General features: G+C 41.0%; 1 protein-coding gene across 1 annotated transcript in view; it reads right to left on the bottom strand.

The window, feature by feature from the left end:
• Positions 1-24,397, bottom strand: part of LOC103265247 (VPS10 domain-containing receptor SorCS3-like) — a gene marked incomplete at its 3' end in the record, with an annotated part of 277,334 nt that overhangs the window by 141,935 nt on the left and 111,002 nt on the right. Inside the window, exon 2 of the mRNA XM_021714955.1 lies at positions 3,181-3,248. Coding sequence (XP_021570630.1) covers positions 3,181-3,248 — 68 coding nt within the window. The remainder of the gene's footprint in view (positions 1-3,180; positions 3,249-24,397) is intronic.

Raw genomic sequence — 24,397 nt, 5'->3', positions numbered from 1 at the left:
AGAGGGAAAGTCCATTTTATCCACCATCTTTCCAAATCCCCAAAAGTCACACCACATAGAATCTGTTATCCAGAATCTACGTCTTTGGTAGGGCCCCTTCTGTGAACTTTGTGAGTTTCCTCACTATCTCAACATCCTATCCTATCTGGCCCAGCCCTCAACTTCTCTGTTCCTACTTGGTCCCATTCTCTCCTGCAGATAAATCTCACGTGGAATTTGCCCTGTGGTAGGGACATTTTTTTTACTGGTCACTTGCCAAACCATATCCATTCCATCATTCCAACACCTAGCTCAGAGGTTCTATTCTATAAAAGTAAGTCTTCAACTAGGGAAAAATTAATATTCCAATTTCCCCCAAATAGCACAAGGGACAACCATTCTTAAACCATTCTTCTCCTCTCTTTAACTTCCTTCTTTCATCTCTGAAGACCTCTGCTAACGCCTAGAGAACAGAAAATACATGCCCTTGGTGTCCCACAATTTCCCTTACATGAACCTCTGCATCAAGAGATCCTTAAAAGCCAATTCAATAACAGAATGAAAACTCTGTACAAACACAAGAGGTTATAATAACCATTAGCAGTTGCAATTAAGTAAGCGCTCCCTACATGTGAGTTACTGGCATAAGTGCCTTTTTACATTTATGGCATTTATTCCTTACAACAATCCATTCATTAATTTGTTCACTGAGTAAACATTTATAAAGCACCTCTGGTGTGAGAATACAACATTGAATTAAAATGGAGTATTTCCTCTCTCTACAAGCTTGGATGTTAGTGGGTTTGGGGAGACAATAGATAAATCAATAAGTAAATACTGAGCAAGCCAGGACTAAGAAGGAAAATGTAGCCAAGCGAAAGAATGTAAAATCCTGGGGAAAGGCCTCACTGATTCAGTAAGGCGGAGCAGAGAGGGGAAGGAAGTGAAGCATTTGCCCCAATCCCTAGTAGCACTAGGCAGAGGGAAGAGCTGAGTGTATAGGCTCCAGGGAAAAATGTGACTGGTGTTTGAGGAATATCAAGGGAAAATGTGACTAGATTAAAGGTATGTTCTGTGCTATCCCCAATTTTTATTTAGGGAAACTGAGACTAAGTGAAGTTGGCTGAATGGTGAATCCCTCTAAAAGGTATATCCACCTCCTATCCCCCAGAATCTGTAATGGGACCTTATCTGAAAAAAAAACAAAACAAAACAGTATTTGTAGATGCCATTAAGTTAAGGATCTCAAAATGAGGTCATCCTGGTTTAACCAGGTGAACCCTAAAACCTTCAGAAGGAGCACAGCCTGAGAACACCTTGGTTTCAGACTTCTGGAATCCAGAACTATGAGAATATATTTCTGCTGTGTGAAGCCTCCCAGTGTGTAGTAATTATTGTGGCAGCCCTTGAAAACTAATACAGTGAGGTTAGAAAAAGTGCTCAAAATCACAGAGTTCACTGGTAGGCAAACTGGGACTTGAATCCTAGCAATTGAGCATCAGGGTTCCCTTAAGAGATGCCAAGCTGAATATACTGTCCCTTGGCACATGTTGGTAAATATACTGGCTCTTGCAAAATTGAGGGGCACATGCTTAATAACTTAAGAGGCTCTAGCATTAAGCAACGAGCCTATGTTCCTGGGATTCCCTGGCCTACTCCTAGAAAAAGCCAAACCTTTTCTGAGACATGGTATGCCAGGGATAGCTGTTTTCAAATGTAAGGACAGGATTTTCTGGCTTGTTTCAAGATTTTACAAGCAGACAGCATGGGAGTGGGGATTAAAGTATCATACAGCAACACTGTTGAAGAAAGGTTTCTGAGGCTCTAATTCCCTGGGAAGTATGGCATGAATGGAAATCATCATGCTTTCATCTGTTAGAGGCACCCTAGTTACTTATACCTCTGCCAATTTTCACTGAGCAGCAAAATTAGGTTTTAGACATCCTGTGCAAATGGAGGCATTCCTCAATCGATATGAGCAATTACCCCTAAATAGTTAATAGATGTTGTTACTGTTCCCTCTTCCCTAGAGAGCAGCTCTGGCTAGTTTTCTGCAACCAAACAGGTCAGATGAAGAAGGATCTTACACCCCAAACTCTTCTGCTCCAAGACCTCAGGAGACCCTCAGGACAGGGATCTGGGATGATGATGCAACCAGATGAATGACTTTTTATAACAGCTTCCTCCCTAGTATTGACATAGGGCAAAGTAAATGTAATAAAATGCACAACCTCTCGAGTCTCATGGACAGCAATGCAGAGCCTGAAGCACCAAACCACAGTGGCTGATGAAACTTACTGCTGCCCAGTGTGACTTCATGTCAGTGCAGTGTATGTGTGTGCATACATATATGAGGAGGTATACATAAGGGCACATATGTGAGCATTCCCTGTCCAGAGAAACACCCGTTTCCACGATTTTATTAAAGTCCTCTCCAAATATACTCACTCACATCCCTCTTCTCCCTTGTCTTGTGTGCCCTAGTGTTGCCATCACTTACCCAATAAGCAAAGGGGATACAGCCCCTAGACTCATAATACATTTAGAAGCCCCAAAAATGTTTTCATTTATTTTAAAATCAAGAGAAAGAATAAACTTTTTGACTGAAAAGGGTGTTTTAATATATGATATTAATGTAGTTGTCTTTCTACCAATGCAATAGTAAAATAGACCTTTTAATATTATTTTATGGAGAAAGGGGTCCATGAAGACATAAGTGCTGCGATCACAAAAGTCATCATGCAGATGTGTATCTGTGTCTGTTCCCACATGTATTTGTTTCTATAGGCACTGGCTTCTCAAGAACCACAGTACAGGTACAAAGGCCTGGAGATAGTCCTTGGGCCAAGCCAAGAGTCCCTCTTACAGAAGGCTTCCTTATTAAGGGTCTCTACTTGTTCAAGACATGCTCATCTGATCTCTCTAGCCAGACCCCACCTTCTCCAAGTAGAATAAACACTGCAGGAATGCAGAAGCAACAAGATTGCCAAGGTTGATGTGTGATAGGCCCCAAAAGAGATCAGCAGAGCACTTAGGGAATTCACAGGTGGGAACCATCAGTTCCACCTGGGACATTAAAGCAGGCTTCCAGGAGGAGTATGACCTTCTGCTCCTTCTAAACCACACTTCCCAGCTGCTTAGTTTGCAGTTATCATGTAAGCTGAGCCAGAGTAGCTCCTTAAAAATCTCTAATCCACTTACCTCCAAAGTGAACTCTCAGTCACGCTCCCCAGGTTGAAGTCATATAGCTTCGTCAGGATAAGTATGACCTGTAAGGGGTTGGGTTGAGGGCAGAGGAGAGGAACAAAGGGGAAAAAAAGGAAGCTTAGTTTTTGAAGCAACATGCAATGTATCTTATTTCACCCAGAGGAGGGCTTAGTGTTTATCCACTGAGTTGAGGGGTATTATAGGATCAAGCGGGGTGGGGGGAGAGTTATTAATTTAATGCATCCTTGTAACTGGTAGCATTTATTTTAATCCTGACAGTGCTTTGCATTTGAAATAATACATGCCAGTGGGAATTAGTTGGATATTGACAGTTGTTTCTCCACATCTGTCCTCCTTCAAGGTCAGGCATATGCCAGCTGGCTTTGTTCACCACCAAGGCCACCCAGAGATCAGATGATGAGCTTGCTTTTGATCCAGACTCTGATTTATATAATTATACCTAAAAGAGCTAAAAAAGAAACTGAGCCTGATTCTTTCTGTCTACAAGAGAGTTTCAAAGAAATTTTGTATTTTCATCAATAAGGGCCTTATCAGGCATAAACAGCTGAGTGGCAGGCAGGCCTAGTCCCTAACATCTTCTGATGCCATCTGCCATCTACCATGTGGCATCTGTCCCCACCATAGAGTAAGCAGATCTTTGGATTTCACTGGACTCCAGGATCACTTTTTGACTGTAGTTGAAGTTGCTATATATGTCAGTGAGCTGAAGCTGTCTATAATACAACGTGGTTTTCTGGACTGGTCAGTCTGTTCCCATGCCCTTCCTGCAGCTGGGGACTTGGATGTTACACATTGGCCTGTCTGTCCCTCATTCATCTGGACAGTGACTTAGGCACAACTCCGTATCTACAAGGATGCTAAGCACATGCACCTGAATCGATTTTAATCAAAACGCAGGTGCATAATATACATTGCCTGCCTGCACCCATGATAATCCAGTTACACATAATTGTGTTTATCTAAATTTAATGCACAACTCATTTCACTTTTCTCAGCTCCTTCCCATTCCACGATTTAACTTCCTCCGGTTCATTTTCACAGCAGCCATTAAACTCTTCCCGAGATAATGAATTTCTGCTACCAAGATGAGACTTTCTCATTCTAGGTATCCATTTAAGATTAAAGAAAAATAATCAGCCATTATATTGAACATTTTTATGGCACTTAACTAACAACAAAATGCTCACTTTGAGATTTATTCTCATCCAGCACACCATGGGGTCAGTCAGCCCCATTTCCATTGCTTCCATGTAAACTAAGAAAAAAATTAAAGGCAAGGAATCTGACCCATTAAAGTTGGCATGAAATGTTCCACTTCTCTGTGATGAGGAATGATAGGCTGGCAAGAAACATCATCAATGGCATAGCTATTTGTAGCATAGTAGACTCTACCAAGCCATCTGTCCTACTACGATAGCACAACAACAATGTAACAGCACATATCAGTGCTGATTTGCAGAACAGTAGAATCTACCAAGTTGCCTGTCTTATTACCACGGCAAAGAGTAACCCGTGAAAAGAATGGTTCTTCATGGTCACTCAAAGGTCCTTGTCTCTCCCATCCATGGCTAGCTTCCTCATTTATTAAAGCCAGAAACTGATAAAGACAAGGAACTTATCCATGCTCTCCCTAACCAAATGCTCAGCAATATGCCAGATAATTTGTTTGTTTGTTGAATTAATACACAGGGTACACACAGAGGAACACAGACAACAGCGTACTTCTGCCCTTCATTTGGTCTTTTTCCATCTACAAAGTATTCTCAAAGTCACCATGTAAAAGCATGGGAGGTTATGTGCAGGCCATCCCAAATTCTAGGAAAAAATAAATAAAAGCTTGAAATAATGTTCTACTAGGAATGAGTCAATGAGTCAGAGTGACCACCTAGGGCTCTGCACGAGCAAGTCAGACCACTTCACTTTTTCCAAACCTGAAGCCTCCAGAGACATGTCTTCAAAAAGTTTAAAATTCACATAGAAAGAAGAAAAAGATGTCGGGGGTAAGAGTCCACTTAATCGGTAGAGCTTCTAACAACTGGATTTGGAAAATCCTTCTGATTACCCAAAGTGTGGGCCACCCTCCTTTGTTCCCTCCTCTCCTCCATTTTTTTTTAAAATTTTCTTCTTTCTTCTATTGAATGGCTATGCCATTCTGGCCACTGGGCTATACACTGGGGATACAGAAATAAAAGATACAGATTTTGCATCTCAGGAACTCACAGTCTACTGACGGGATGGGAGGAGGGGTGGAATCCAACAGAAAGTGATCAGGCAATTCCCTACACAGAGTGATAGGTGCTGTGGTGGAGAATGCAGAGGAAAGTAGGAAAATATTGAGGTACCAAATCTGAGAGTGGGTAAAAAGGTTAGGAAAGGCTTCCTGAAGGAAACCCAAACTAATACCTACGATGAATGGGTAGAAACTAACTAGTTAAAGGGGGATGAGTGAGTGCCTCTACACAGAGGGAGTACCATGAGAAAAGACTCTGGCATTCTGGAAATAAACCATCCAAAAGAATATGAATAAAGTCTCTTTTCCCTCATTAGCTGCCATGAGAGTTGCCTTCCAGATCCCTAACTGCAAGGAATATAATTGGCTGCTATGCTCTGAAATCCATCACTACCTTCTTGCCAAGTCCATACCTCTCAAGAGCTGCTCCTAGTCAGTGACTGAGTACAAAAGGAATATCAAAGCAGATCCATTTCTGGTTGATGGGACTCCTCTGATGACTTTGGGACTCCTCTGATGACTTTAAGATTCACTAACAGCATTGCTGAATTTTCCAGAGAACTTTACTATAGTCTGAGATGCTCCCAGATAACCTTTCTTCCTTCCTTCCTCATCTCTTTCACTGTGATCAGACCTGCATCGCAGCTTAGCAGTTACTCCTAATCACTCCTGGACCCTGATCCATTTTCTCTCACAGGCATCTTTCCTAATAAGTTTCTTCCTAAGAATCTCATTTTTGTGTCTGCTTCTTGAAGAATCTAGACTAAAGCACCTTTCCACAAATATTAATTCTGCCTTCATGGTAGATTATTTCAATTTTATCTCTTAATTTATGCACTTTCTCGACCAGAAACCTTTACTGGCTCCCTCTGCCAAAGGATGAAAACCAGACTCCTTAGGGTGGCATTTAAGATATTCCACATTCTGGCCCATGCATACTCTTCAAACCTTTTTTCCAGATTTCAAAAACTTTTCCTCTGATTTAAGGCAATCTAAGTTTCTCAAGGTCTTTCAGGTAAGCCAAACACATTCTCATATATCTGCTTGGTTTCACACTGTATTGTTGTAACTATGCTTGTGTCCAGTCCTTCCATTACTACTTGTACTTGCCTGCCTGTTGTTTCAGAAAAAGTCCAAAGCCCACTTCCTGCAGGTTGCTCCCCAGGGCTATCTCAGTATCAAAATTTTTTCTCCTCTGAAGCCTCATTTTGCTTATAACTGAGTCACATAATTTACCACTTAGTTAAACATTACCTTGATAGTTTCTGGATGCTACAAGAGTTGCCCTCCCAATTAGATTCTGAATAACTTAAGTGGGGATAATGTTTTGCACCTCTACCTCCTTCAAAGACAGGCACAGCATATTGAAGGTTCTTACAAAATAATTATTTTTGAGTCAATGAAAGATATTGGTGTTCTGTTGGTAAATCACAGACTTCAGCAGGAGACGGTAATAAGTTAATCTATTGCCTTTGTTTCGCACACGAGGAAATGGAGACCCAGATAGAAGGGCATGATTCAAGGTCAAGTCTCAGCAAATACAGTTTGAGTCTAACAGAGGAACCTGTTAAATGCTGATTCCTTAGCCCACCCCCAGCAAGTGTGACTCAATGGATTCTAAGTAAGGTTCAGAAATCTGCTTCTGGAGACAAGAGAACCACACTTTGAGGAAGACTCCATCACATAATGATTCTCCTCCTACCTCTATGCTGCAATGACATCACCCATTCCACCATGGTGAGATCCTATTCTAGCAAAGCACCCCTTCCTTTACATTGAATTTAACCTTACAAATAAAGCAGGAAGTAGGACACACATGAGGTGGATACCTTAGCAAGGTCACATAAGTGTTCCTCAGAGGAAGGTCAAACTCTGAGAATTAGGGGCTGAAAGCTTTCTTTCCCCTGCAGCCCACCACAAAAGGGCATTGATAGAGCTAGGAAGAGATGATCATGTAACCTTTAGACTCAAGACATTTCACACCAAGCAAACAAAACCAAGAGTGAGAGAATGCTTGTCCACCCCTGGCCTCTCCCACGATTCAGAGACTTTCAGAGACCACCAGTGTAGTATGTAGCACATAGTGGGATTCAGTTAATTTTTGCTGCTTATTGCCAAGGAGCAAATTGCCAAGGAAGAAAATTGAAAGCCAATGCAGTAAGCCCACCTAATAAGCTGCAAGCTGCTAGGCAGCACTCAGATCAGAAACAGAAAATGAGAGTGTGCCTCAGAAAACCCAATAGGTGGATATGTTATGCATGATGGGTGAAGGGACTAGTACTGGACCCATAGCAAAGCCTGGCTCAACTCTCCTTCAGATGATGCTTCCAGAATGGGAATGTTCAATCAGATTCACAGAAGGAAAGCAGCAAAAATTAACTGAACCCCAACTATGTGCTACATACTACACTGGATGATTCTCAACTATCACAAGAAACCTTTGGGACAGTGCTGGTATTATATAATATCCTCATTTTACAGATAAAGAAACAGAGGCCCAAGGGTTAACCAATTGCCCCCATGGTCTCCAATGAGAGATAGAACCAGCATTCCCACTCAGACCTGTCTGACTCCACCATGCATGTTCTGCTCTAATGCAATGCTCTTCAGCTCAGCAAATGTTTCTGTGGGCTTGTGTACAAGGCACTGAACAAAACACAGAGAGTAGAACACACCCTTGCCTTCAAGGAGTTTATCATTCATTCATGAGTCCCACAAATATTTACTTAGTCTCTCTTACGTAAACTAGAAAAACACCTGCCAAACTTGGGAAATCAGGGAGAGATTCAGAGATCAAGGCCCAGATGTAAAGATAACTTTTGTTTTCTTTGTTCTTGGAGAAAGAAATAAGAAACAGAGATGTGTAATGAGAAAAAAACTAGACAAAATGTTGAAAGACCCAGGCTTTCCAAATAAGCTTTGTCAAATAAGTACCTTTTTGACCTAACTGGCTCTAATTCTGGGGGCATTTTAGACAGCAGGAGAAATGAAAATAAATTGGAATCATTCATGAGTAAACAGCACTTCTCTCTTTAGAGATATGTAAGCACATACACATATAGAGTAATAGAAAAGTCTCACTCTCTATATGTGTGTGTGTGTATGTATGTATAAATACATATATATTTGTGTGTGTGTAAATATAGCTGGAAGAGCATATTTATTTATAAAAAATACATATAGACACATATAGCTTTATTTTAAACTGGCATCTGACATCTTCTCTGGAATAGTACCTTTGTTATAGCTCTTATCAAAACATCAATATGCATTAATATGACTTCTACATATGTCTGTCTTCTCTGTTATACTGACCTCCTTAAGGTAGAAATCAAGTCTCATTCAACTCTGCATCCCCAGTGCCTAACACAATGCCTGACACATGGCAGGCACTATACAAAGTCCTCTGGATGAATTATAAATATATGACAATAAAAGAAGGGATGAGATGATAAATGTATGATAGAGTTGTAGATGATGTACTATAAGAATTGAGAAGAGGAAGCAATTAAGTCCAGAAAATATGGTCAGCAAAGTTTTCATGAGGCAGGGGTTGTAGGAGCTGGGGCCTAAGGCGTGGGAAGAAAGTGGATATACTGAAATTAATTTCACATGCCTGCCTTATTTATCTTCCTTTCTTTCTAAATAGGATAGAGGAGACAGAAAAGAGTAGTGAGAAGGGCCAGCATTCCTGTTATGAGAAACATCAAAGAGGTGGAGTCGCATGGGCCATGTTGGGTACACTGAGGTGGGAGAAAAGGCACAAGGGATGATGAACACTCAGGAAGGAGAGAGGACTCACACTTGGTGTGGTCAATTATGGGTTATTAAAAAAGTTTTACCAGGAGTGAAGAGGGTAGTGACAATAAGGGACATGGCTGGCCTCTTACAAAATCAACTGGTACTGTCTTTGTTGAGCATCCACCTCCAATTTTCTTGTCCCCAAGCACCTAGTGTCTTCTTCTTCCCCCAGATGGTTGGGCCAGCTTTCAGACACACACAATGCCAGCAACAAATGCCTGTATTTCTTACTTCCCCTTCTCTAATTCACCTTTACTGCCCTATGCCAGACCCTTGATGGTCAAGTGATTTTCAAAAAATGGCTTCAGTCACCTTGAAACATATAGCCCTCCTTAACCCACTGTCTTCTGGGATTTTCTATGTTTGAACTAAAGAGCCTAAGTCACTGGTGGGGTTGGGAAGAGTGATATTTGGGGAAGCTGCACATCTTACTGCCTATGTGAAAGAAAGTACCCACATTCTGAAGTTTCAGTCCCTATTCCATCCAAGAATCCTTCTAAAATTTCCTCAAGTCTCACTTCACTGACCCCATTGGGCCCAGTCCTCTGCCTCCTGATGGGGCTTGTGAGGCCACATGGAAAGAATCAAAGACCAAGCCTCACCTCACGCTACTGCAGGAGACTGGGCAATTCATGCACTCTATTGAATCAGTTCTATTTTCCTGAAATGGGGTAATAATACACTTCCCTCTGCCAAGCTCACAGGGTTGAGGATTAAAATCCAATAAGGGAAGCCCACCTGCTTTAATACGTGGTCTGTGCAAACATGAGTTATTAGTATGAAAATTATTCTAAGGACTACTAGTTACTCTTCTTTGGTGGAAAGGGTTCAGATTCTAGAGTTGCTAAGTTCCTTCTAAAAATGCCCATCCATTCCAGATCTTGAATGCAAATACAAGAGGCTGCAAATCAGAGCCAGTGTTCTCACCTGGCTCCTCTAACAGCTTTAGAAAGTAGGCAGGAAACCCCAGGGGATTCCTGTCCTCTGAAAGGATAATGCATAATCTGCAAATTCATAAATCACTAGGATGCTCTGGCCCATGAGCACATTCAGTGAAATGAGGACCCTTAATGCCTGTAAAATTTTACTCTGAAGGAAAATAACTTTAGTTCATTAAACCTTCCTGAAATCTTGGTGCCTTTAAAGCCACGGAGTTCTCCACATATCCTCCTCCAGGTCCCCCTCAGCTCTTGTGACCTCATTCCTGCCCCATCTGACAGTCCTTTGCTCCCAGCCAAGTAGAATGGAGGCACACTGGCTTTCTATACCAAGAATGGTCACTGATGGTAACATAAGCAACAACACTCCTCAAGGACTGTCGGTAAGAGTGTATTTTAAGTCTCAGCCTAGTCTTGTTAGTCCTAGCATTGTCTTCCCTCATAGAGAAGTCTCCCCTCCAGGGAGTAGAAATTAAACATCTATATTCCAGAACCCAACTGGCCCAAAGTATGAAAATGTCTGAGCACCCACTGGGTGCCCAAAATAATAAAAATGGTGCTTCCAGCCCACCATGAGTTTATAATCTAGTTGGAAGGAAAAGGAATTAGTACAAGAGATATCAACTTCACCAAGACATAATGCGTGAAATTTCGCAAAACTGTAAAATCCTCTGCCTGGTTTGTTTAAGGGAGTGTCATCAACTTTATGGATCAAGACAGAGCCTCAGAACAATTCCTTTCTCATCACACACATAGCAAGCAAAGACTGATTATTCTGAAGTGTGTTGTGGTCTATTGTATTAACCAATTTTGGTTCCTCATAATTTTTTTTATTCATTCACCAAACCAATATACATGGAATGCTTCCCTTCTGCCAAGTGCTATGAATTTAGCAGTGAAGAAAACAAACTAGAATCTTTGCCTTCATGAAGTTTATATTTTAGAAGGAAAGAAAAACAAATTAGTAGGTAAATGATGCAGTAGTCAGATGGTGGTGAGTGCAATAGGGGAAAACCAAGCAGGAAATAGAAATAGCAAGAAGAGAAAGTGCTAACAAGGAGGACGGGTCCTAGGAAGGATGTAGGTTGCAGAAGTAACTAAGGAACCTGGGAAAGACCTCTATGAGAAACTGACACTTGAACAAAATCCTGGATGAGGTGAGGGATGAAGTCATGTGGCTCTCTGGGTAATAAACACACAAGCCAAGGATGAGCAAATGCAAAGGTCCTGAGGCAAGAATGTGTCTGGCATATCCACGGAACAGCAAGAAGTTAGTGAAGCTGGAGATAAGGTCAGGGAGATGTTCGGAGACTGAGATCTTATTGGATCTTGAGAACCACTATAAGAGTTTTGGTTCTTACGCCAAGTGAGATAGGAAGCCACCAGAGGATTTAAATGGAGGACTTAAGTTTTAACAAGATCACTCTGGTTGCTGTATTTAGAAAGGCAGTAAAAGGGGTGGGAGTGAATGAGAGGCCTACTGTAATAATCCAGGGGAAGCATGGTGTGAACTAGATAAGAGCAATAGCAATATGAGGGGGATAGCAGGGGAATTTTAGACATATTTCAAATATAAAGTCAAGAAGATCTGCTGACAAACTGAATATGTGATGTGGTGTGAACAAAAGAGAACAGTCAAGGATGACCCACAGCATTTGAGCCTAAGCAACTGGAAACAGAGTTGCCATTTTATAAGATGAAAACTGTGGGTAGAAGAAGGTTTGGAGGAAAGATTAAAGGTTAGCTTTGGACATTAAGTTTGAAAAACCTAAGAAACATTCTAATGGCGAAGTCAAATAGTCAGCTGGATAAATTAGTCTGGAGCTCAGGAAAGAGAATCTAGGCTAGAAAGATCCATTTGAGAGTTGTCAGTGATTAGATGAAATTATAAGACATGAAACTAGATTCAATCACCAAGAAATTGAGTGTGGATAGAAAAGAGATATGAGAATTGAAAGTTGAAGCATGTCAGCATTTAGAGATCAGGGAAGTGAAGCAGGGAAACCAGTCTGTATTGACCTCTCAGAATTGGCACCCTAGATATTTTTTGTCCTGCAAGAATGCTTACCACATGGTATTTTCTACAGAGGAGACACTCAATCATCAGAAGGACAAGACAGTGTCTTCTGTTGAGATGACTAAGCTCCTTTCCCCAGCTACCCCTGGGTTTGCTCTATGTGCTCTTATATAGGACACCCAGCCATCATGGCAGAGATGGAGGTATTCCCTAGGCTCCACCCAGACTCCCCTTACCAAGACTGAGTTCCCAACCTGCCAAATTCAGAAATTAACATTGTCACACCTGGTGACAGGTTGATTACCCAGCACCCCTCCCATCTCATAGAGCAATTTCTTCTCATTGGAATTGCTTTCCCTGCCTGCAGCGATTAAGCCAGAATCAAAATATTTCAATTTCAGAATGCCTTATTTACTGTCGTGGTATCCCATATAGCATTACCTCTAACAAAGGAACTCATTTCACAGCAAATGAAGTGCAGTGATGGGCATGTCCATGTAATTAACTGGTCTTACCACAAACATGATCACCCAGAGGCAGCTGGTCTGCTTTAATGGTTGAATTAAACTGTGAAGACTAAATGACAGCACTAGCTGGGAGTTAACACCCTTATGAGGTTGTGGTGCTGTCTTCTAGAATGTGGATTTGACCGATGTATGTCAAAGTACATCATATGATCTGAACATCAAGAATCAGAGGTGGTAGTAGTTCCTCCCATTATCACATACAGGAAGCCATCACAGAATACTTTCTTCATGTCCCCACAACTTTGGACTCTGTTGACAGAGAAGTCTTGGTTCTCAAGGAGGGAACTGTCATCAGAAAACAAAACATACGTTCCACTGAATTGAAAGCAGAAAAATTTATCCATTTGTTTTGAACTCCTCATGCTACCACTGATCCAACAGGTAAGGAAGGGATTATTTACCAGCTGGGGTGATTTGCCCCTAATATCAAGAGGAAATGAAGATGCTGTTATTCAATGAAGACCAAGAGAATGTTATTTGAAACCTCATTATTATTATGTTACTTATTAATTTCAAGTTCTCCTATTGTTTTCAAGTCTTGACGTAAAAGTTAATGAAAGACCACAGTAATAAAGGCAAGACTATTGAGGATTCAGATTGTCTGAATCACTATATCACACTACCAGTTGAAAATCATCAACCACTGAGGTGTTTGCTAAGGACAAAGGAAATATGAAATGGGAACTGAAGAAGAAAGTCAACTTGGCCTGTCAACTATCCCTGATGACTAGTAAGAGAAATGGATATAATAGCAACTCTGCATATTTTTCCTTGCTTGGTTTATGTATATGTGCATATAGAGATGACAGAGACAGACAGACATAGTATAGAGTCCCTAATTCCCCCCACTTTCTTTCTGTATCCTGACTGAAAAATCATGCAACGCCTTGATAGCTTTGTGACACAGTCAGTGCGGGTTTTTTGCAGCAGAGGTGAACCCAAACCAGAGTCTTGAACATTCCCAGGCACTGATAAAGGTTCCTAGGCTGTTGTCTAAAACATTGAAAGAAATAGCCCTGACCCTGAGCCAAAGGCCTTAAACCCTCATATAAACTCCATATACCAACTGCCTCGCTGCAGACATGCCTAGGTAGAACATCCATTTTCTGACCCTGTTCACCAAGAGGATATGCTCCAGCACTTTGTACGTTAAGTTCCCCCAATATACTCATTGTAGTCCTTCTTTCTGTGGAATCCCAACTGGCCCCATCTCAGGATGATTTGGGATTCCCCATGTGCCACTTTTGGGGCAATTCCAGGCACAGGTTCAGCAGACAAAATCAGATAGATAGTACTCATAAATTATTCTGTTTTTTCCTACTCTCTATGTTTTTAAAAATTATTATTTAATATAAAGAATACTGCTGTTGGCTAACTTCACAGCTAGCTTAAGGTTACATGATATCCACACAAAATTGTAAGAGAACTACAAAAGTAATTAATATCACCCAGAGAAGGCATAGCAACTAACAGGAAGTTGTGTCTCTTTCTTGAACGAGAGTGAAAGCATTCTCATGGTATATGAAGTCATTGCATTTTATTAGGCAGAGTCACTATGTTAAATATGAACATGAGAGCAAAAAAAGATGCTCGCAGTAGCCAAGGGGTACACTGTGCTCTTTACTCTGAGTTCACAGTCCATGTATTGCAAGTAACCAGGGCCCTACAAGTTGCATTTCTAAGACTCTCCTATTGGTCAGCTTCCAGTTTGACACTAGTGAGGACTATTGGAGAATGGAAAAGCCACTCTCCACGCATCTGTTATCTGGTGACAGCATATCAGCAGTAACCGAGCTGAAAGAAGCCAAAGCAGTGGTGGTGGGTCTCAATGGCCCAGAAGTGCAGGCTCCTGGGTTCTTCTCATGCACCTCACAACACAGGGGAATCTGGGTGGGAGAGACTGGTTGGGAAAGACCATCAGCCTCTAGTATTGTTTCCTTTTCTCCTGTGCAGGGATGTAATCCATACTGCAGTTACCAATCATTGAACAATGTTGCCTTTCTCTTTCTTTCCAGGGTTAGGTATACAGATAGTCATTATACAGGTAAAGTTTGGGCCTCACTTTGATCCCCATGTCACCTGGTTTGAGATCAGGTACCCTTATTGATGAAGTGTGCCCCCTCCCCAGTCCCTCCCCTGGCAGTTTCCCACTACTGCCAATCCCTTTCTTATAGTATTATGATAATTGCTCAGGGTCTGCTTATGAGTGAGAACATGTGGTACTCAGTTCTTTGTTTCTGTGATAGATCACTGAATATTATAGACTCTAAATCCATCCAAGTTGCTGCGAAGTTCATAATTTTGCCTTTCATTATGGCTGCATGATATTTCATCATGTATTTGTACCACATTTTAAAAATCTAGTCTACTTTCAATGGGCAGCATGGTTGGTTCCTTATTTTTGCTATTATGAATAGTGCTGCAATAAACATGCATGCGCAGATATCTTTTTTGTAGAATGATTTGAGTTCCTCCAGGTATATTCCCAGGAGGGGGGGTTGCTGGGTCATCTGAGAGGTCAATTTTTAGATCTTTTAGGAATTGCCACACTGTTTTCCACAGAGATTGCTTCTACAGCACTCTTGTAATCAATTCCTGCATTCAATCTCTACTTTTAGAAATATTAGGGTCAAAGATCCTGGCTGACACAGAACAGGCTATGAGACAGGTGTACAAGGAAACCAAGGAGAGTGTGGGTTTGGGAAGCCAAGTGAAAAATTTTCAAGGAGGAGGACGTGACCAGCTCCCTGTAAAGAGAAATGCTGTTGATAGTTTGCATATAGGAAAGACTGAGGGCCGGGCTTGGTCTATAATCCCAGCACTTTGGGAGGCCGAGGTGAGTGGATTGCCTGAGCCCATGGGTTCGAGATCTGCCTGGGCAACTTGGCGAGACCTCGTCTCTACAATAAATCAAAAATTAGCGGGGCGTGGTAGTGCACGTCTGTAGTTCTGGCTAGTGGGAAGGCTGAGGTGGAAAAATCGCCAGAGCCAACAGGGCGAGGATGTGGTGGCCAGGAGCATGCCACTGTACTCCAGTCTGGGCGACAGAGTGAGACTCTAAGGCAAAAAAAAAAAAGACTGAGAATGAACTATTAAATTAAGCTACTGGATGACTTCAAAGTCCTTTAAAACAACTCATTCACTTAATTTCTGATCCTCATCCTTCTTTCATCCTTAGACCATAATGACTTGTCTAAAGTAGAGGTCAAGTCTTATTATCTACTGCCGACAATTCCCTAGTGGCTTCTCACTGCCTTTAGAATATATCCAAATTCCAGACTTGATTAACCAAAGAAAGCCTATGTGCATAGAGAGGATGTCGGAATTAATGATACATGATTGAACCAATCCATGCAGATGTGAGTGAGAAAAGAATGGTTGCCAGTACAGTGACTGACTATTCTATATTCTCAATGAAGTAAGAGAAATAAAAACAAGTATTTTAAAAATAAAACCCTTTTTGTAGAGTGGTTTGAGTTTCTCCAGGTATATTCCCATAAGAGGGATTGCTGGGTCAGGTACCTGTGCACACATGTTTATTGTGTCACTATTCACAATAGGAAAAACATGGAACCAACCATGCTGGCCATTAAAAGTGGACTGAATAAAAAAAAAAAAATGTGGTACATATACATGATGAAATATTATGCAGCCTTATAGAAGGACAAAATTATGAACTTCGAAGCAACTTCAATGTTTTTAAAGTCTATCAGGCAACCCCTTCCGGTACCCTCCCACTGTAGGAGCTTTTCTGTCCTCTCAAATTCTGCTTTTTAAAAAATATAAATAAATAAATAAATAAAGTCTATCATACTCAGTGATCTATCACAAAAAGAAAAAACTGAGTACCACGTGTTCTCATTCATAAGTGGATCCTGGAAATTTATCACAATACTACATGAAAGAGATTGTCAGAGGTAGGATACTGACAGGAGAGGGAGGAAGGGGGGAGCACATAGCATCAATAAGAGTACCTGATCCCAAACCAGGCAAAGTGAAGACCAGTGGGAGGCCCAAACTTCACCTGTACGATGACCACTTATGTACCTAATTCTGAATTGTACTCCAAATCTTTAAATTTAAAAACAAAAATTTAAAAAGAAGAATACAGCATGGCATCCAAGGTCTTTCTCAGCCTAACCCTAATGGACTTTTAAACCTCTTCTAGAGCCACTTTCCCAAGTGGCCACTACATTCTAGCCACACTGGAATACTTGTTTCTCTCATTCCATTCTCCCACACCTTTGCACACACTCTTCTCTCCCCAAGGAAAGTCCTTGTCTACCAGACGCTGTCCTCGCCATTCCAGGCCCAGCTCAAATAGTGACAGCACTCTGATGTTTCACTTGTTCTCCAAGACAGAATTGATTTTCTCTTTATCTGTGATCCCCTACCTTTCTGCACATATTTCCAATTCTGCTACTCACCAGACTATAGTTTTTTATTTGCATACGTGTCTCTGACACTAGGTTATATGCGCCTTCAGGACAGGGACCCTGTTTTCCTCATTATTATACTCCAGGAGCATTAGTAAATGTTTCATTGATATGAAAAATATTAATCAACGGAGATACAACAGAGATACAGCATGTTTGCCGAACTGAAACTGTGTCAGAGGTGATCAAAGGAGGAGATAAATTGTCTGAGCTGGGATGGTCAAGACATCCTTACAAAAGGTGAGAGGCTCTAGTGAGAAACTAAAAACAGGAGAGAGAGAGAGAGAGAGAGAGATGGAGAGAAAGAGAGAGAGAGAGAGAAAAAAATTCTCAAACCTCTTCTTTCTGGGAGCATTGTTTTTCAAGGATGTCTTTTCCTTAGATAAGATAGTCTGCCAAGCCTCTCCAAAAGGGAGAGTTCAAGGTGGCTTGTGAAAGAACTTCAAGAATGTCCACAAGAGGTTAAGAGAAAAGGAATACAGGGGAAGGGAGGGAAGAAAGGGAAAGCAAATCCCCTGAAATGTGACTGTACTAAGTTTTAAAGAGTTGTTATTCCCTAAGGACTTCTACAGAAAACAAAGGTACCGGTTTTACTGTGTTTCACTTGACTGCACTTCATAGATACCATGTTTTTTACAAATTAAAGATTTGTGGCAACCCTGTGTCCAGCAAGTCTATCGGTACCCTTTTTCCAACAGCATGTACCCACATCGTATTTCTGAGTCACATTGGAAGAATATCACAATATTTCAAACTTTCTCATTATAATTATATCAGTTATGGTGATCTGTGATGAATGACTTTTGATATTGCTATTGTAATTTTTGTAAAGCACCACAAACTGTGCCCATATAAAACAACAAACTTAATTCATAAATGGTTGTGTCCTGACTGCCCCTCTGACAAACCTCAGTCTCTCCTGTCCCAACCCTCAGGCCTTTCTATTACCTGAGGTACAACAATATTGAAATTAGGCCAAATAATAACCCTACAATGACCTTTAAATGTTCAAGTGAAAGGAAGAATCACACATCACTCACTTTAAATCAAAAAGTAGAAATGTGTAAGCTTAAGAAGGAAGGTATATTGAAAGACAAGACAAGATGAAAGCTAAGGCTCCTGTGCCAAACTGTTAGCCAATTTGTAAATGCAAAAGAAAAATTATTGGAGAAAATTAAAGGTGCTACTCCAGTGAACACACAAATGATAAGCAAGTGAACAAGCTCTCTTGCTGATATGGTGAAAGCTTGAGAGTCTGGATAGAAGATCAAATCAACCACAATGTTCCTTTAAGCCAAAGGCTAATACAGAGCAAGGTCCTAAGTATTTTCACTTCTGTGAAGACTGAGAAAGGTGATGAAGCTGCAGAACAAAAGTCTGAAGATAGTCGAGGTTGGTTCATGAGGCTTAAAAAAGAAGCCATCTCCAAAACATAAAAGTGCAAAGTGAAGTAGCAAGTGTTGACATAGAAGCTACAGCAAATTATCCATAAGATCAAACATTACTGATGAAAGTGGCTACAATAAAAACATATTTTCTATGTAGAAGAAACAGCATTCTATCCAAAAAAAGGGTATCATCTAGAATTTCATAGCTAGAGAGGAGAAGTCAATAAATGGCTTCAAATTTTCAAAGAACAGGCTGACTCTCTTGTTAGAAATGAAAACAACTAGTGCCTTTAAGTTGAAACCAATGCTCATTTTCCATTCCAAAAATTCTAGAGCCTTTAAAACGTATGCTAAATTTATTCCAACTTTACTCATAAAATGGAACAACTAAGCCTAGATGACAGCACATCTGTTTACAGCATCGTTTACTGATTATTTTAAGAGCACTGCTGAGACCTACTGCGTAGAAAAAGAGGTTCCTCTTAAAATATTTTTGATCATTGAAACGTAATCACCAAAGCTCTGATGGAGATATACAAGAAGATTTATGTTGTTTCCATGTCTGCTAGCACAACTTCCATTCTGCAGTCTGTGGTGTAGTTTCAACTTTTAAGTCTTATTATTTAGGAAATGCATTTTATAAGGTTAGGCTGCCACAGTGATTCCTCTGATGGATCTGAGCAAAGCAAATTGAAAACCTTTTGGAAAAGACTCACCATTCTAGATGCCACTGGTGACTCATGAAAGGAGATCAAATAACATTAACAGGAATTTGAAAGAAACTGATTACAACACTTATGACTTTGAAGGGTTCAAGACTTCAGGGCACAAGTGACTTCAGATGCAGTGGAAATAGCAAAAGAACGAGAATTACAAATGGAGCCCAAGGATGTGACTGAATCGTTGCAATTTCATAATAAAACTGGAACGGATGAGAAGTTGCTTCCTAGAGATGAGCAAAGAAATTGGTTTATTGAGATGGAATCTATTCCCAGAGGAGATTCTGTGAGAATTGTTGAAATGAAAACAAAGCATTTAAAATATTACATAAAATTAGTTGATAAAGCGGCAGCAGGGCTAAAGAGGAGTGACTCCAGTTTTGAAAGAAGTTCTACAGTGGATAAAATGTTATCAAATAGCATCACATACTGCAGATAACTTGTTCATGAAAGGAAGAGTCAACCAATGCAGCAAAGTTCATTGTTGTTTTATTTTAAGAAATTTCCACAGACATCCTAACCTTCACAAACCACTACCTTGATCAGTCAGCAATCATAAAATCAAGGTAAGACCCTTCACCAGCAAAATGACTATGACTCACTGAAAGCTCAGATGAACATTAGCATTTTCAGGCAATAAAATATTTTTTAGACATAATGCTATTGCACACTTAATAGACTACATTGTAGTGCAGGCATAACTTTTATATGCATTAGGAAACCATAAAAATCATGTGACTCACTTTATTGTGATATTCACTCTCTTGCAATGGTATGCAACCAAACCCACAAGATCTCTGAGGTATACCTGTATATACCTGTACCTTATGAAATGTATATTAAAGAAAACAGAAGATCTTCAGATAAAAATACAACTTAGTTAGACTAGACTACTTTAGACAAGAACAAAACAAATGCATCAAGGACCTAGGTGAACACACTAACATTTATTGAGCATCTACTGATTGCCAACCACCATGCTTAGTGCTCCATGTGTATTACACAGATGATAGGTATACCATGGTAAAATGGAGATGCAGTATCCATATTGCCCAGGTGGGGAAACTTCCCAGGTCATACAGGTAGGGAATAGGTAAGAGTCAGCACCCAAACACAGGCTTATCTATTCCTACATAATCCAAAGAAGGAAAAGTATATACAGAAATTATAAAGCATTAGTCATCCTTACTTAAAAGTGGGTAGCTTTTAAGAAAGTATTTTATGGAATTTGTTAACTGAATAAAGCAAATGACAGATCAAGGAAATGAAAATTCACTGTTGTTGAAACAAGGAGCTTGTAAAAAATGACTGTTGAATTGTGGGGGGTTGTCCTGGCTTTATGTAATGAGCCATTAACAATGAATTAAAAATTCATTCACTCTCATTCCCTAAGGGACTTTGAAAATGAAAGAGACAGCCATCTCTTGGAAATGATTTAGGTAGCATGTAGCCAACCAACAGGGGTGGGGCAAAATGACCCAAGAATTCCCTGCCAATTTCTATATTCCATGGTGACAGCTCACCAGACCAAGAGTTAATCAGTTCCAAAGGTGTGCCATTAGCTAGGAGTCTGAGCTCATACCTTCCTTCTTGTCTATCACTCAATCCACCCAAACACCACCACTTCCTCAGAGGAGGTCAAGGGCAGAAACAGATATGAGTCATGAGGGATAAAACAGTGGCTCCAAAGCCACTAAAGCAAAGCCTCCAGAGATAACCACCAATATAGAAGAAAATATAAGCAAAAAGTAATAATAAATATAAGCAACCTGTTTCTTTAGGAAAAGAGAAAAAGCTTTAAACTAGACAGTTTGGGTGTGGAATCCAGGCTCTGCCACTTACTTTGACCTTAAGCAAGGTGCTTACCTTACTGAGACCTCTCATCTGAAAAGAAGCCAACACCACTCCCTTCATTGGGTTGTTGTGAGGATCAGCTAAAAGGTAGTTTACTTCCAGGCACATAGTAAGCCCTCAGCATATATCAAACCCCTTCCTTCCCCATCTTTGAGCAAACCAGGTCATTTGCCATCTGAGTGGGAAAATGTCATGTCCTCAAGAAGGGGCAAGTCATTTCTTTAGTGATGACAACTTGAAGCTCACAAAACAAACAGCAACCCTGCCAAGCCTCTCACTGATGTAGAGATAAAAGCTTGGAATTCCCCCATGCCAGTGCTTACTTTGTGTGGACACACATTGACAGCCTCCATGATGGGAAGATCACAGGTCCATCCAAGTCCATTTTGCCTGGTGTGTGATCCAACCCAATTGTCTCTTTTCATTTCAGAAACTGTCTCTGCTGGTCCTGTCTGCAGGTGCACATACTTCGCTTTCTTCTGCTGCTCCTGTTGGGGCAGTGCTTCCTCTTAGGCCTCTCAGCCAAGCAATTTTTAGCTGCTGATCCCAGTGGGTTTCCTGGGGATCAGCAATTCCCCCAGATTGGAAGTAGCCAATAACTTGCAAGATGCTTCAAAGCAAACACTTCATCTGTTTCAGTTGCTGTTATCTCTCCAGCACTTGGAACAGCACTCGGACCCAGCACCTTATGAATCTCCTGTAAATAATGGTGGAGCTAATGGCATATCACCCATGATCTGGTGTTTATCACAACCTAGCTCCTATTCAGTCCTACAAATTACTACAGTCTCTCTTATCGGCAACACACTGAAAACTATGGGGAAATATAGGGATGAGGGACTCAAAGGTCTTGACCTAAGGCACTGTGAGGGCAAGAAGGGGAGGTATGCATGGTATTTATATAACTTTCTACAGCAAAAGTCAGACCCTAAGAAGAATTGCTCCCCACTCCACCCCACCTCACTCCCCGCCAGGCTTTTGCCGAGGCCAGCGTCCCTCTAGCAGCCTAAACAATATTCCCACCAGAAAGTTATCCGGATTGACTAAAATAACATAAGCCTGGGCTTTGTCTCCATATAACTACTCAGAAAGCAGCTGAGCCTCCAGTGGCTGATGGTAGAGGATTTAAGAACCTTCTCTTGTGTACCATAGGACATATTAACAAAGAACACATAATTTATTTGTATTGATTCACCAGCACACATTTGATCATATCTCCTTGTCCTTCCTTTTGCTGAGAATCCATGGCCACGGTCCTGAAATATTTATCTTTGGAAAAATATCTCTGTAAAAGTAAGTTCCTCATACATCTTAGCTATAGCAAAAGAGCCCAGGCCAGAGAAACTTGCCAAGAAAAAGGGAAGAAGAACAGAGCAGTCCTTCTTGTGTGTTGACTCTGGTCTAAACAATCTCCCTCCACATGAAACAGATAAGGTGTGTGCTTGGAAATTAAAACCTCAATTCTGAGATCTCACTGTCAGATATAGAAACAGAAATGAGGGACAGATCAACTTCCTGCTCTAGAGGAATAAGAAGCACAAAGGAGCTGGTCAGACTCTGGGCCAAAGAGAAGGAATAAAAATAAGGGGTGGAGCTGGGCTCGGTGGCTCAGCCTGTAATCCCGTGCCTTGGGGAGGCTGAGGTGAGTGGATTGCCTGAGTCCACGGGTTCGAGACCCACCTGGGCAACTTGGCGAGACCTCATCACTACAATAAATCAAAAATTAGCTGGGCGCGGTAGCGTGCACCTGTAGTTCCAGCTACTTGGAAGGCTGAAGCAGAAGGATCGCTGGAGCCCAGCAGGTCGAGGCTGTGGTGACCGGGAGAGGCCACTGCACTCCAGTCTGGGCGACAGAGTGAGACGCCAACTCAAAAAAATAAATAAATAAGGAGTGGAAACAAGTTTGGGCTTCACAATAGCTTGGGCTGGCATGAAAATGCCCAAAGTTCAGCATTGCTTTCACTCAGCCTTGAAGGTTAATTTAATGTATTTCATTCCAATAACCTTGTACTGAGCATCTATTATGTACCTGGCTCTGCTTCAGATGCTGGAATATGTTGGACACAGTTTCTTCCCTCCAGATACTCTCTAATGGGTGAGAGACAGGCAAGTAAGCACATAATTAATTTAATGTGATTTCTACATTAACAAGGACACTTATTGCCCCAACTCAAGAACATTGATGACTCTTTCAATCCTATGGTACAGAGGCTCCTCCTACCCCAGAATATACTGGAAAACAAAGGGAAAAATCAGGAGAAATGCCTTTGCACTTTAACAAGCCTGCTCAGTGCAGGCGGACTCAGGGGACTTTAAACCTGAGGTTCAATGTATTTAAGGTCAACTAGAAGAAAGTCATGTGCTTTAAAACTGCTGAATGTCTTGGTGTTCCACAGATAGGTAGCAGCAACAGTCTAAATTTTTAGACAATTTGTTAATTTGTTGTCTAAGCAGTAAGGAGACATCTCTACAAGACCCAGAAAGGAACATAAACCCTCCCCTGTTTCTCTAAAATGTGCACGTGTTCTCTTTGTCCTGCCCCTCTCTGCCTTCCAGTATCCAACTACCTACTCTTCAAGCACCAGCTCAAGCTGTGACCCCAGCAGGGAGTCATACCTTATTACCCCAGTCCCCACTCATCTCGCCATCTGTGGCCCATATTTCACCATATCTCCCATCCCACATGCTTATCTTACAATTTGACCCTCGTACATTCTCTATTGAGTGGTGGGGGTCTATGTTTCTTCCTTTGAACCTAGACAGCTCTTTGTGACTGCTTCAATCCGTAGAGTATAGACAGAGAGTCTGAAGTTGCTGAAGGTACACAATGTGAAACATGAGCATGCAACTAACACCCTAAAAGCTAGACTAGAAATGCCAAGGAAATTTAAGTCATCAATACTGCTGAGCTGCTGGATCAAGTCTGACCTGAAGTCAAAAACCTCTAGTCTTTTCTGTTAAATAAGTTAATAAATCTTCCTTTCGTTTCAGTCTATCTGTGTTCCTAACTGCTATACTTGAAATACTTCTCCCATCTTTTAAACCTCAGATCAAAATTACTTCCTCCACAAGGCCAACCCTGACTCCTCCAGACAGATTACATTGCTCTTTCTTTCATTTGACTGTTGATGCATCCTAACATTATGGAAACTACTTATTGGATTGGAATATTAATATTTTATCTTCTCACTACACTGTGAGATATAAATATTTGAGAGCAAGTTTTAAGCTTCCTGATATTTGTTATCAATCAATCAATAAATAAACAAACATAACCTTA

The sequence above is a fragment of the Carlito syrichta genome, unplaced genomic scaffold (assembly GCF_000164805.1).
Source record: "Carlito syrichta isolate Samal-C Ts95f unplaced genomic scaffold, Tarsius_syrichta-2.0.1 Scaffold306069, whole genome shotgun sequence".
Classification (NCBI taxonomy): Eukaryota; Metazoa; Chordata; class Mammalia; order Primates; family Tarsiidae; genus Carlito; species Carlito syrichta.
This window is presented reverse-complemented; position numbering and strand designations above follow the sequence as displayed.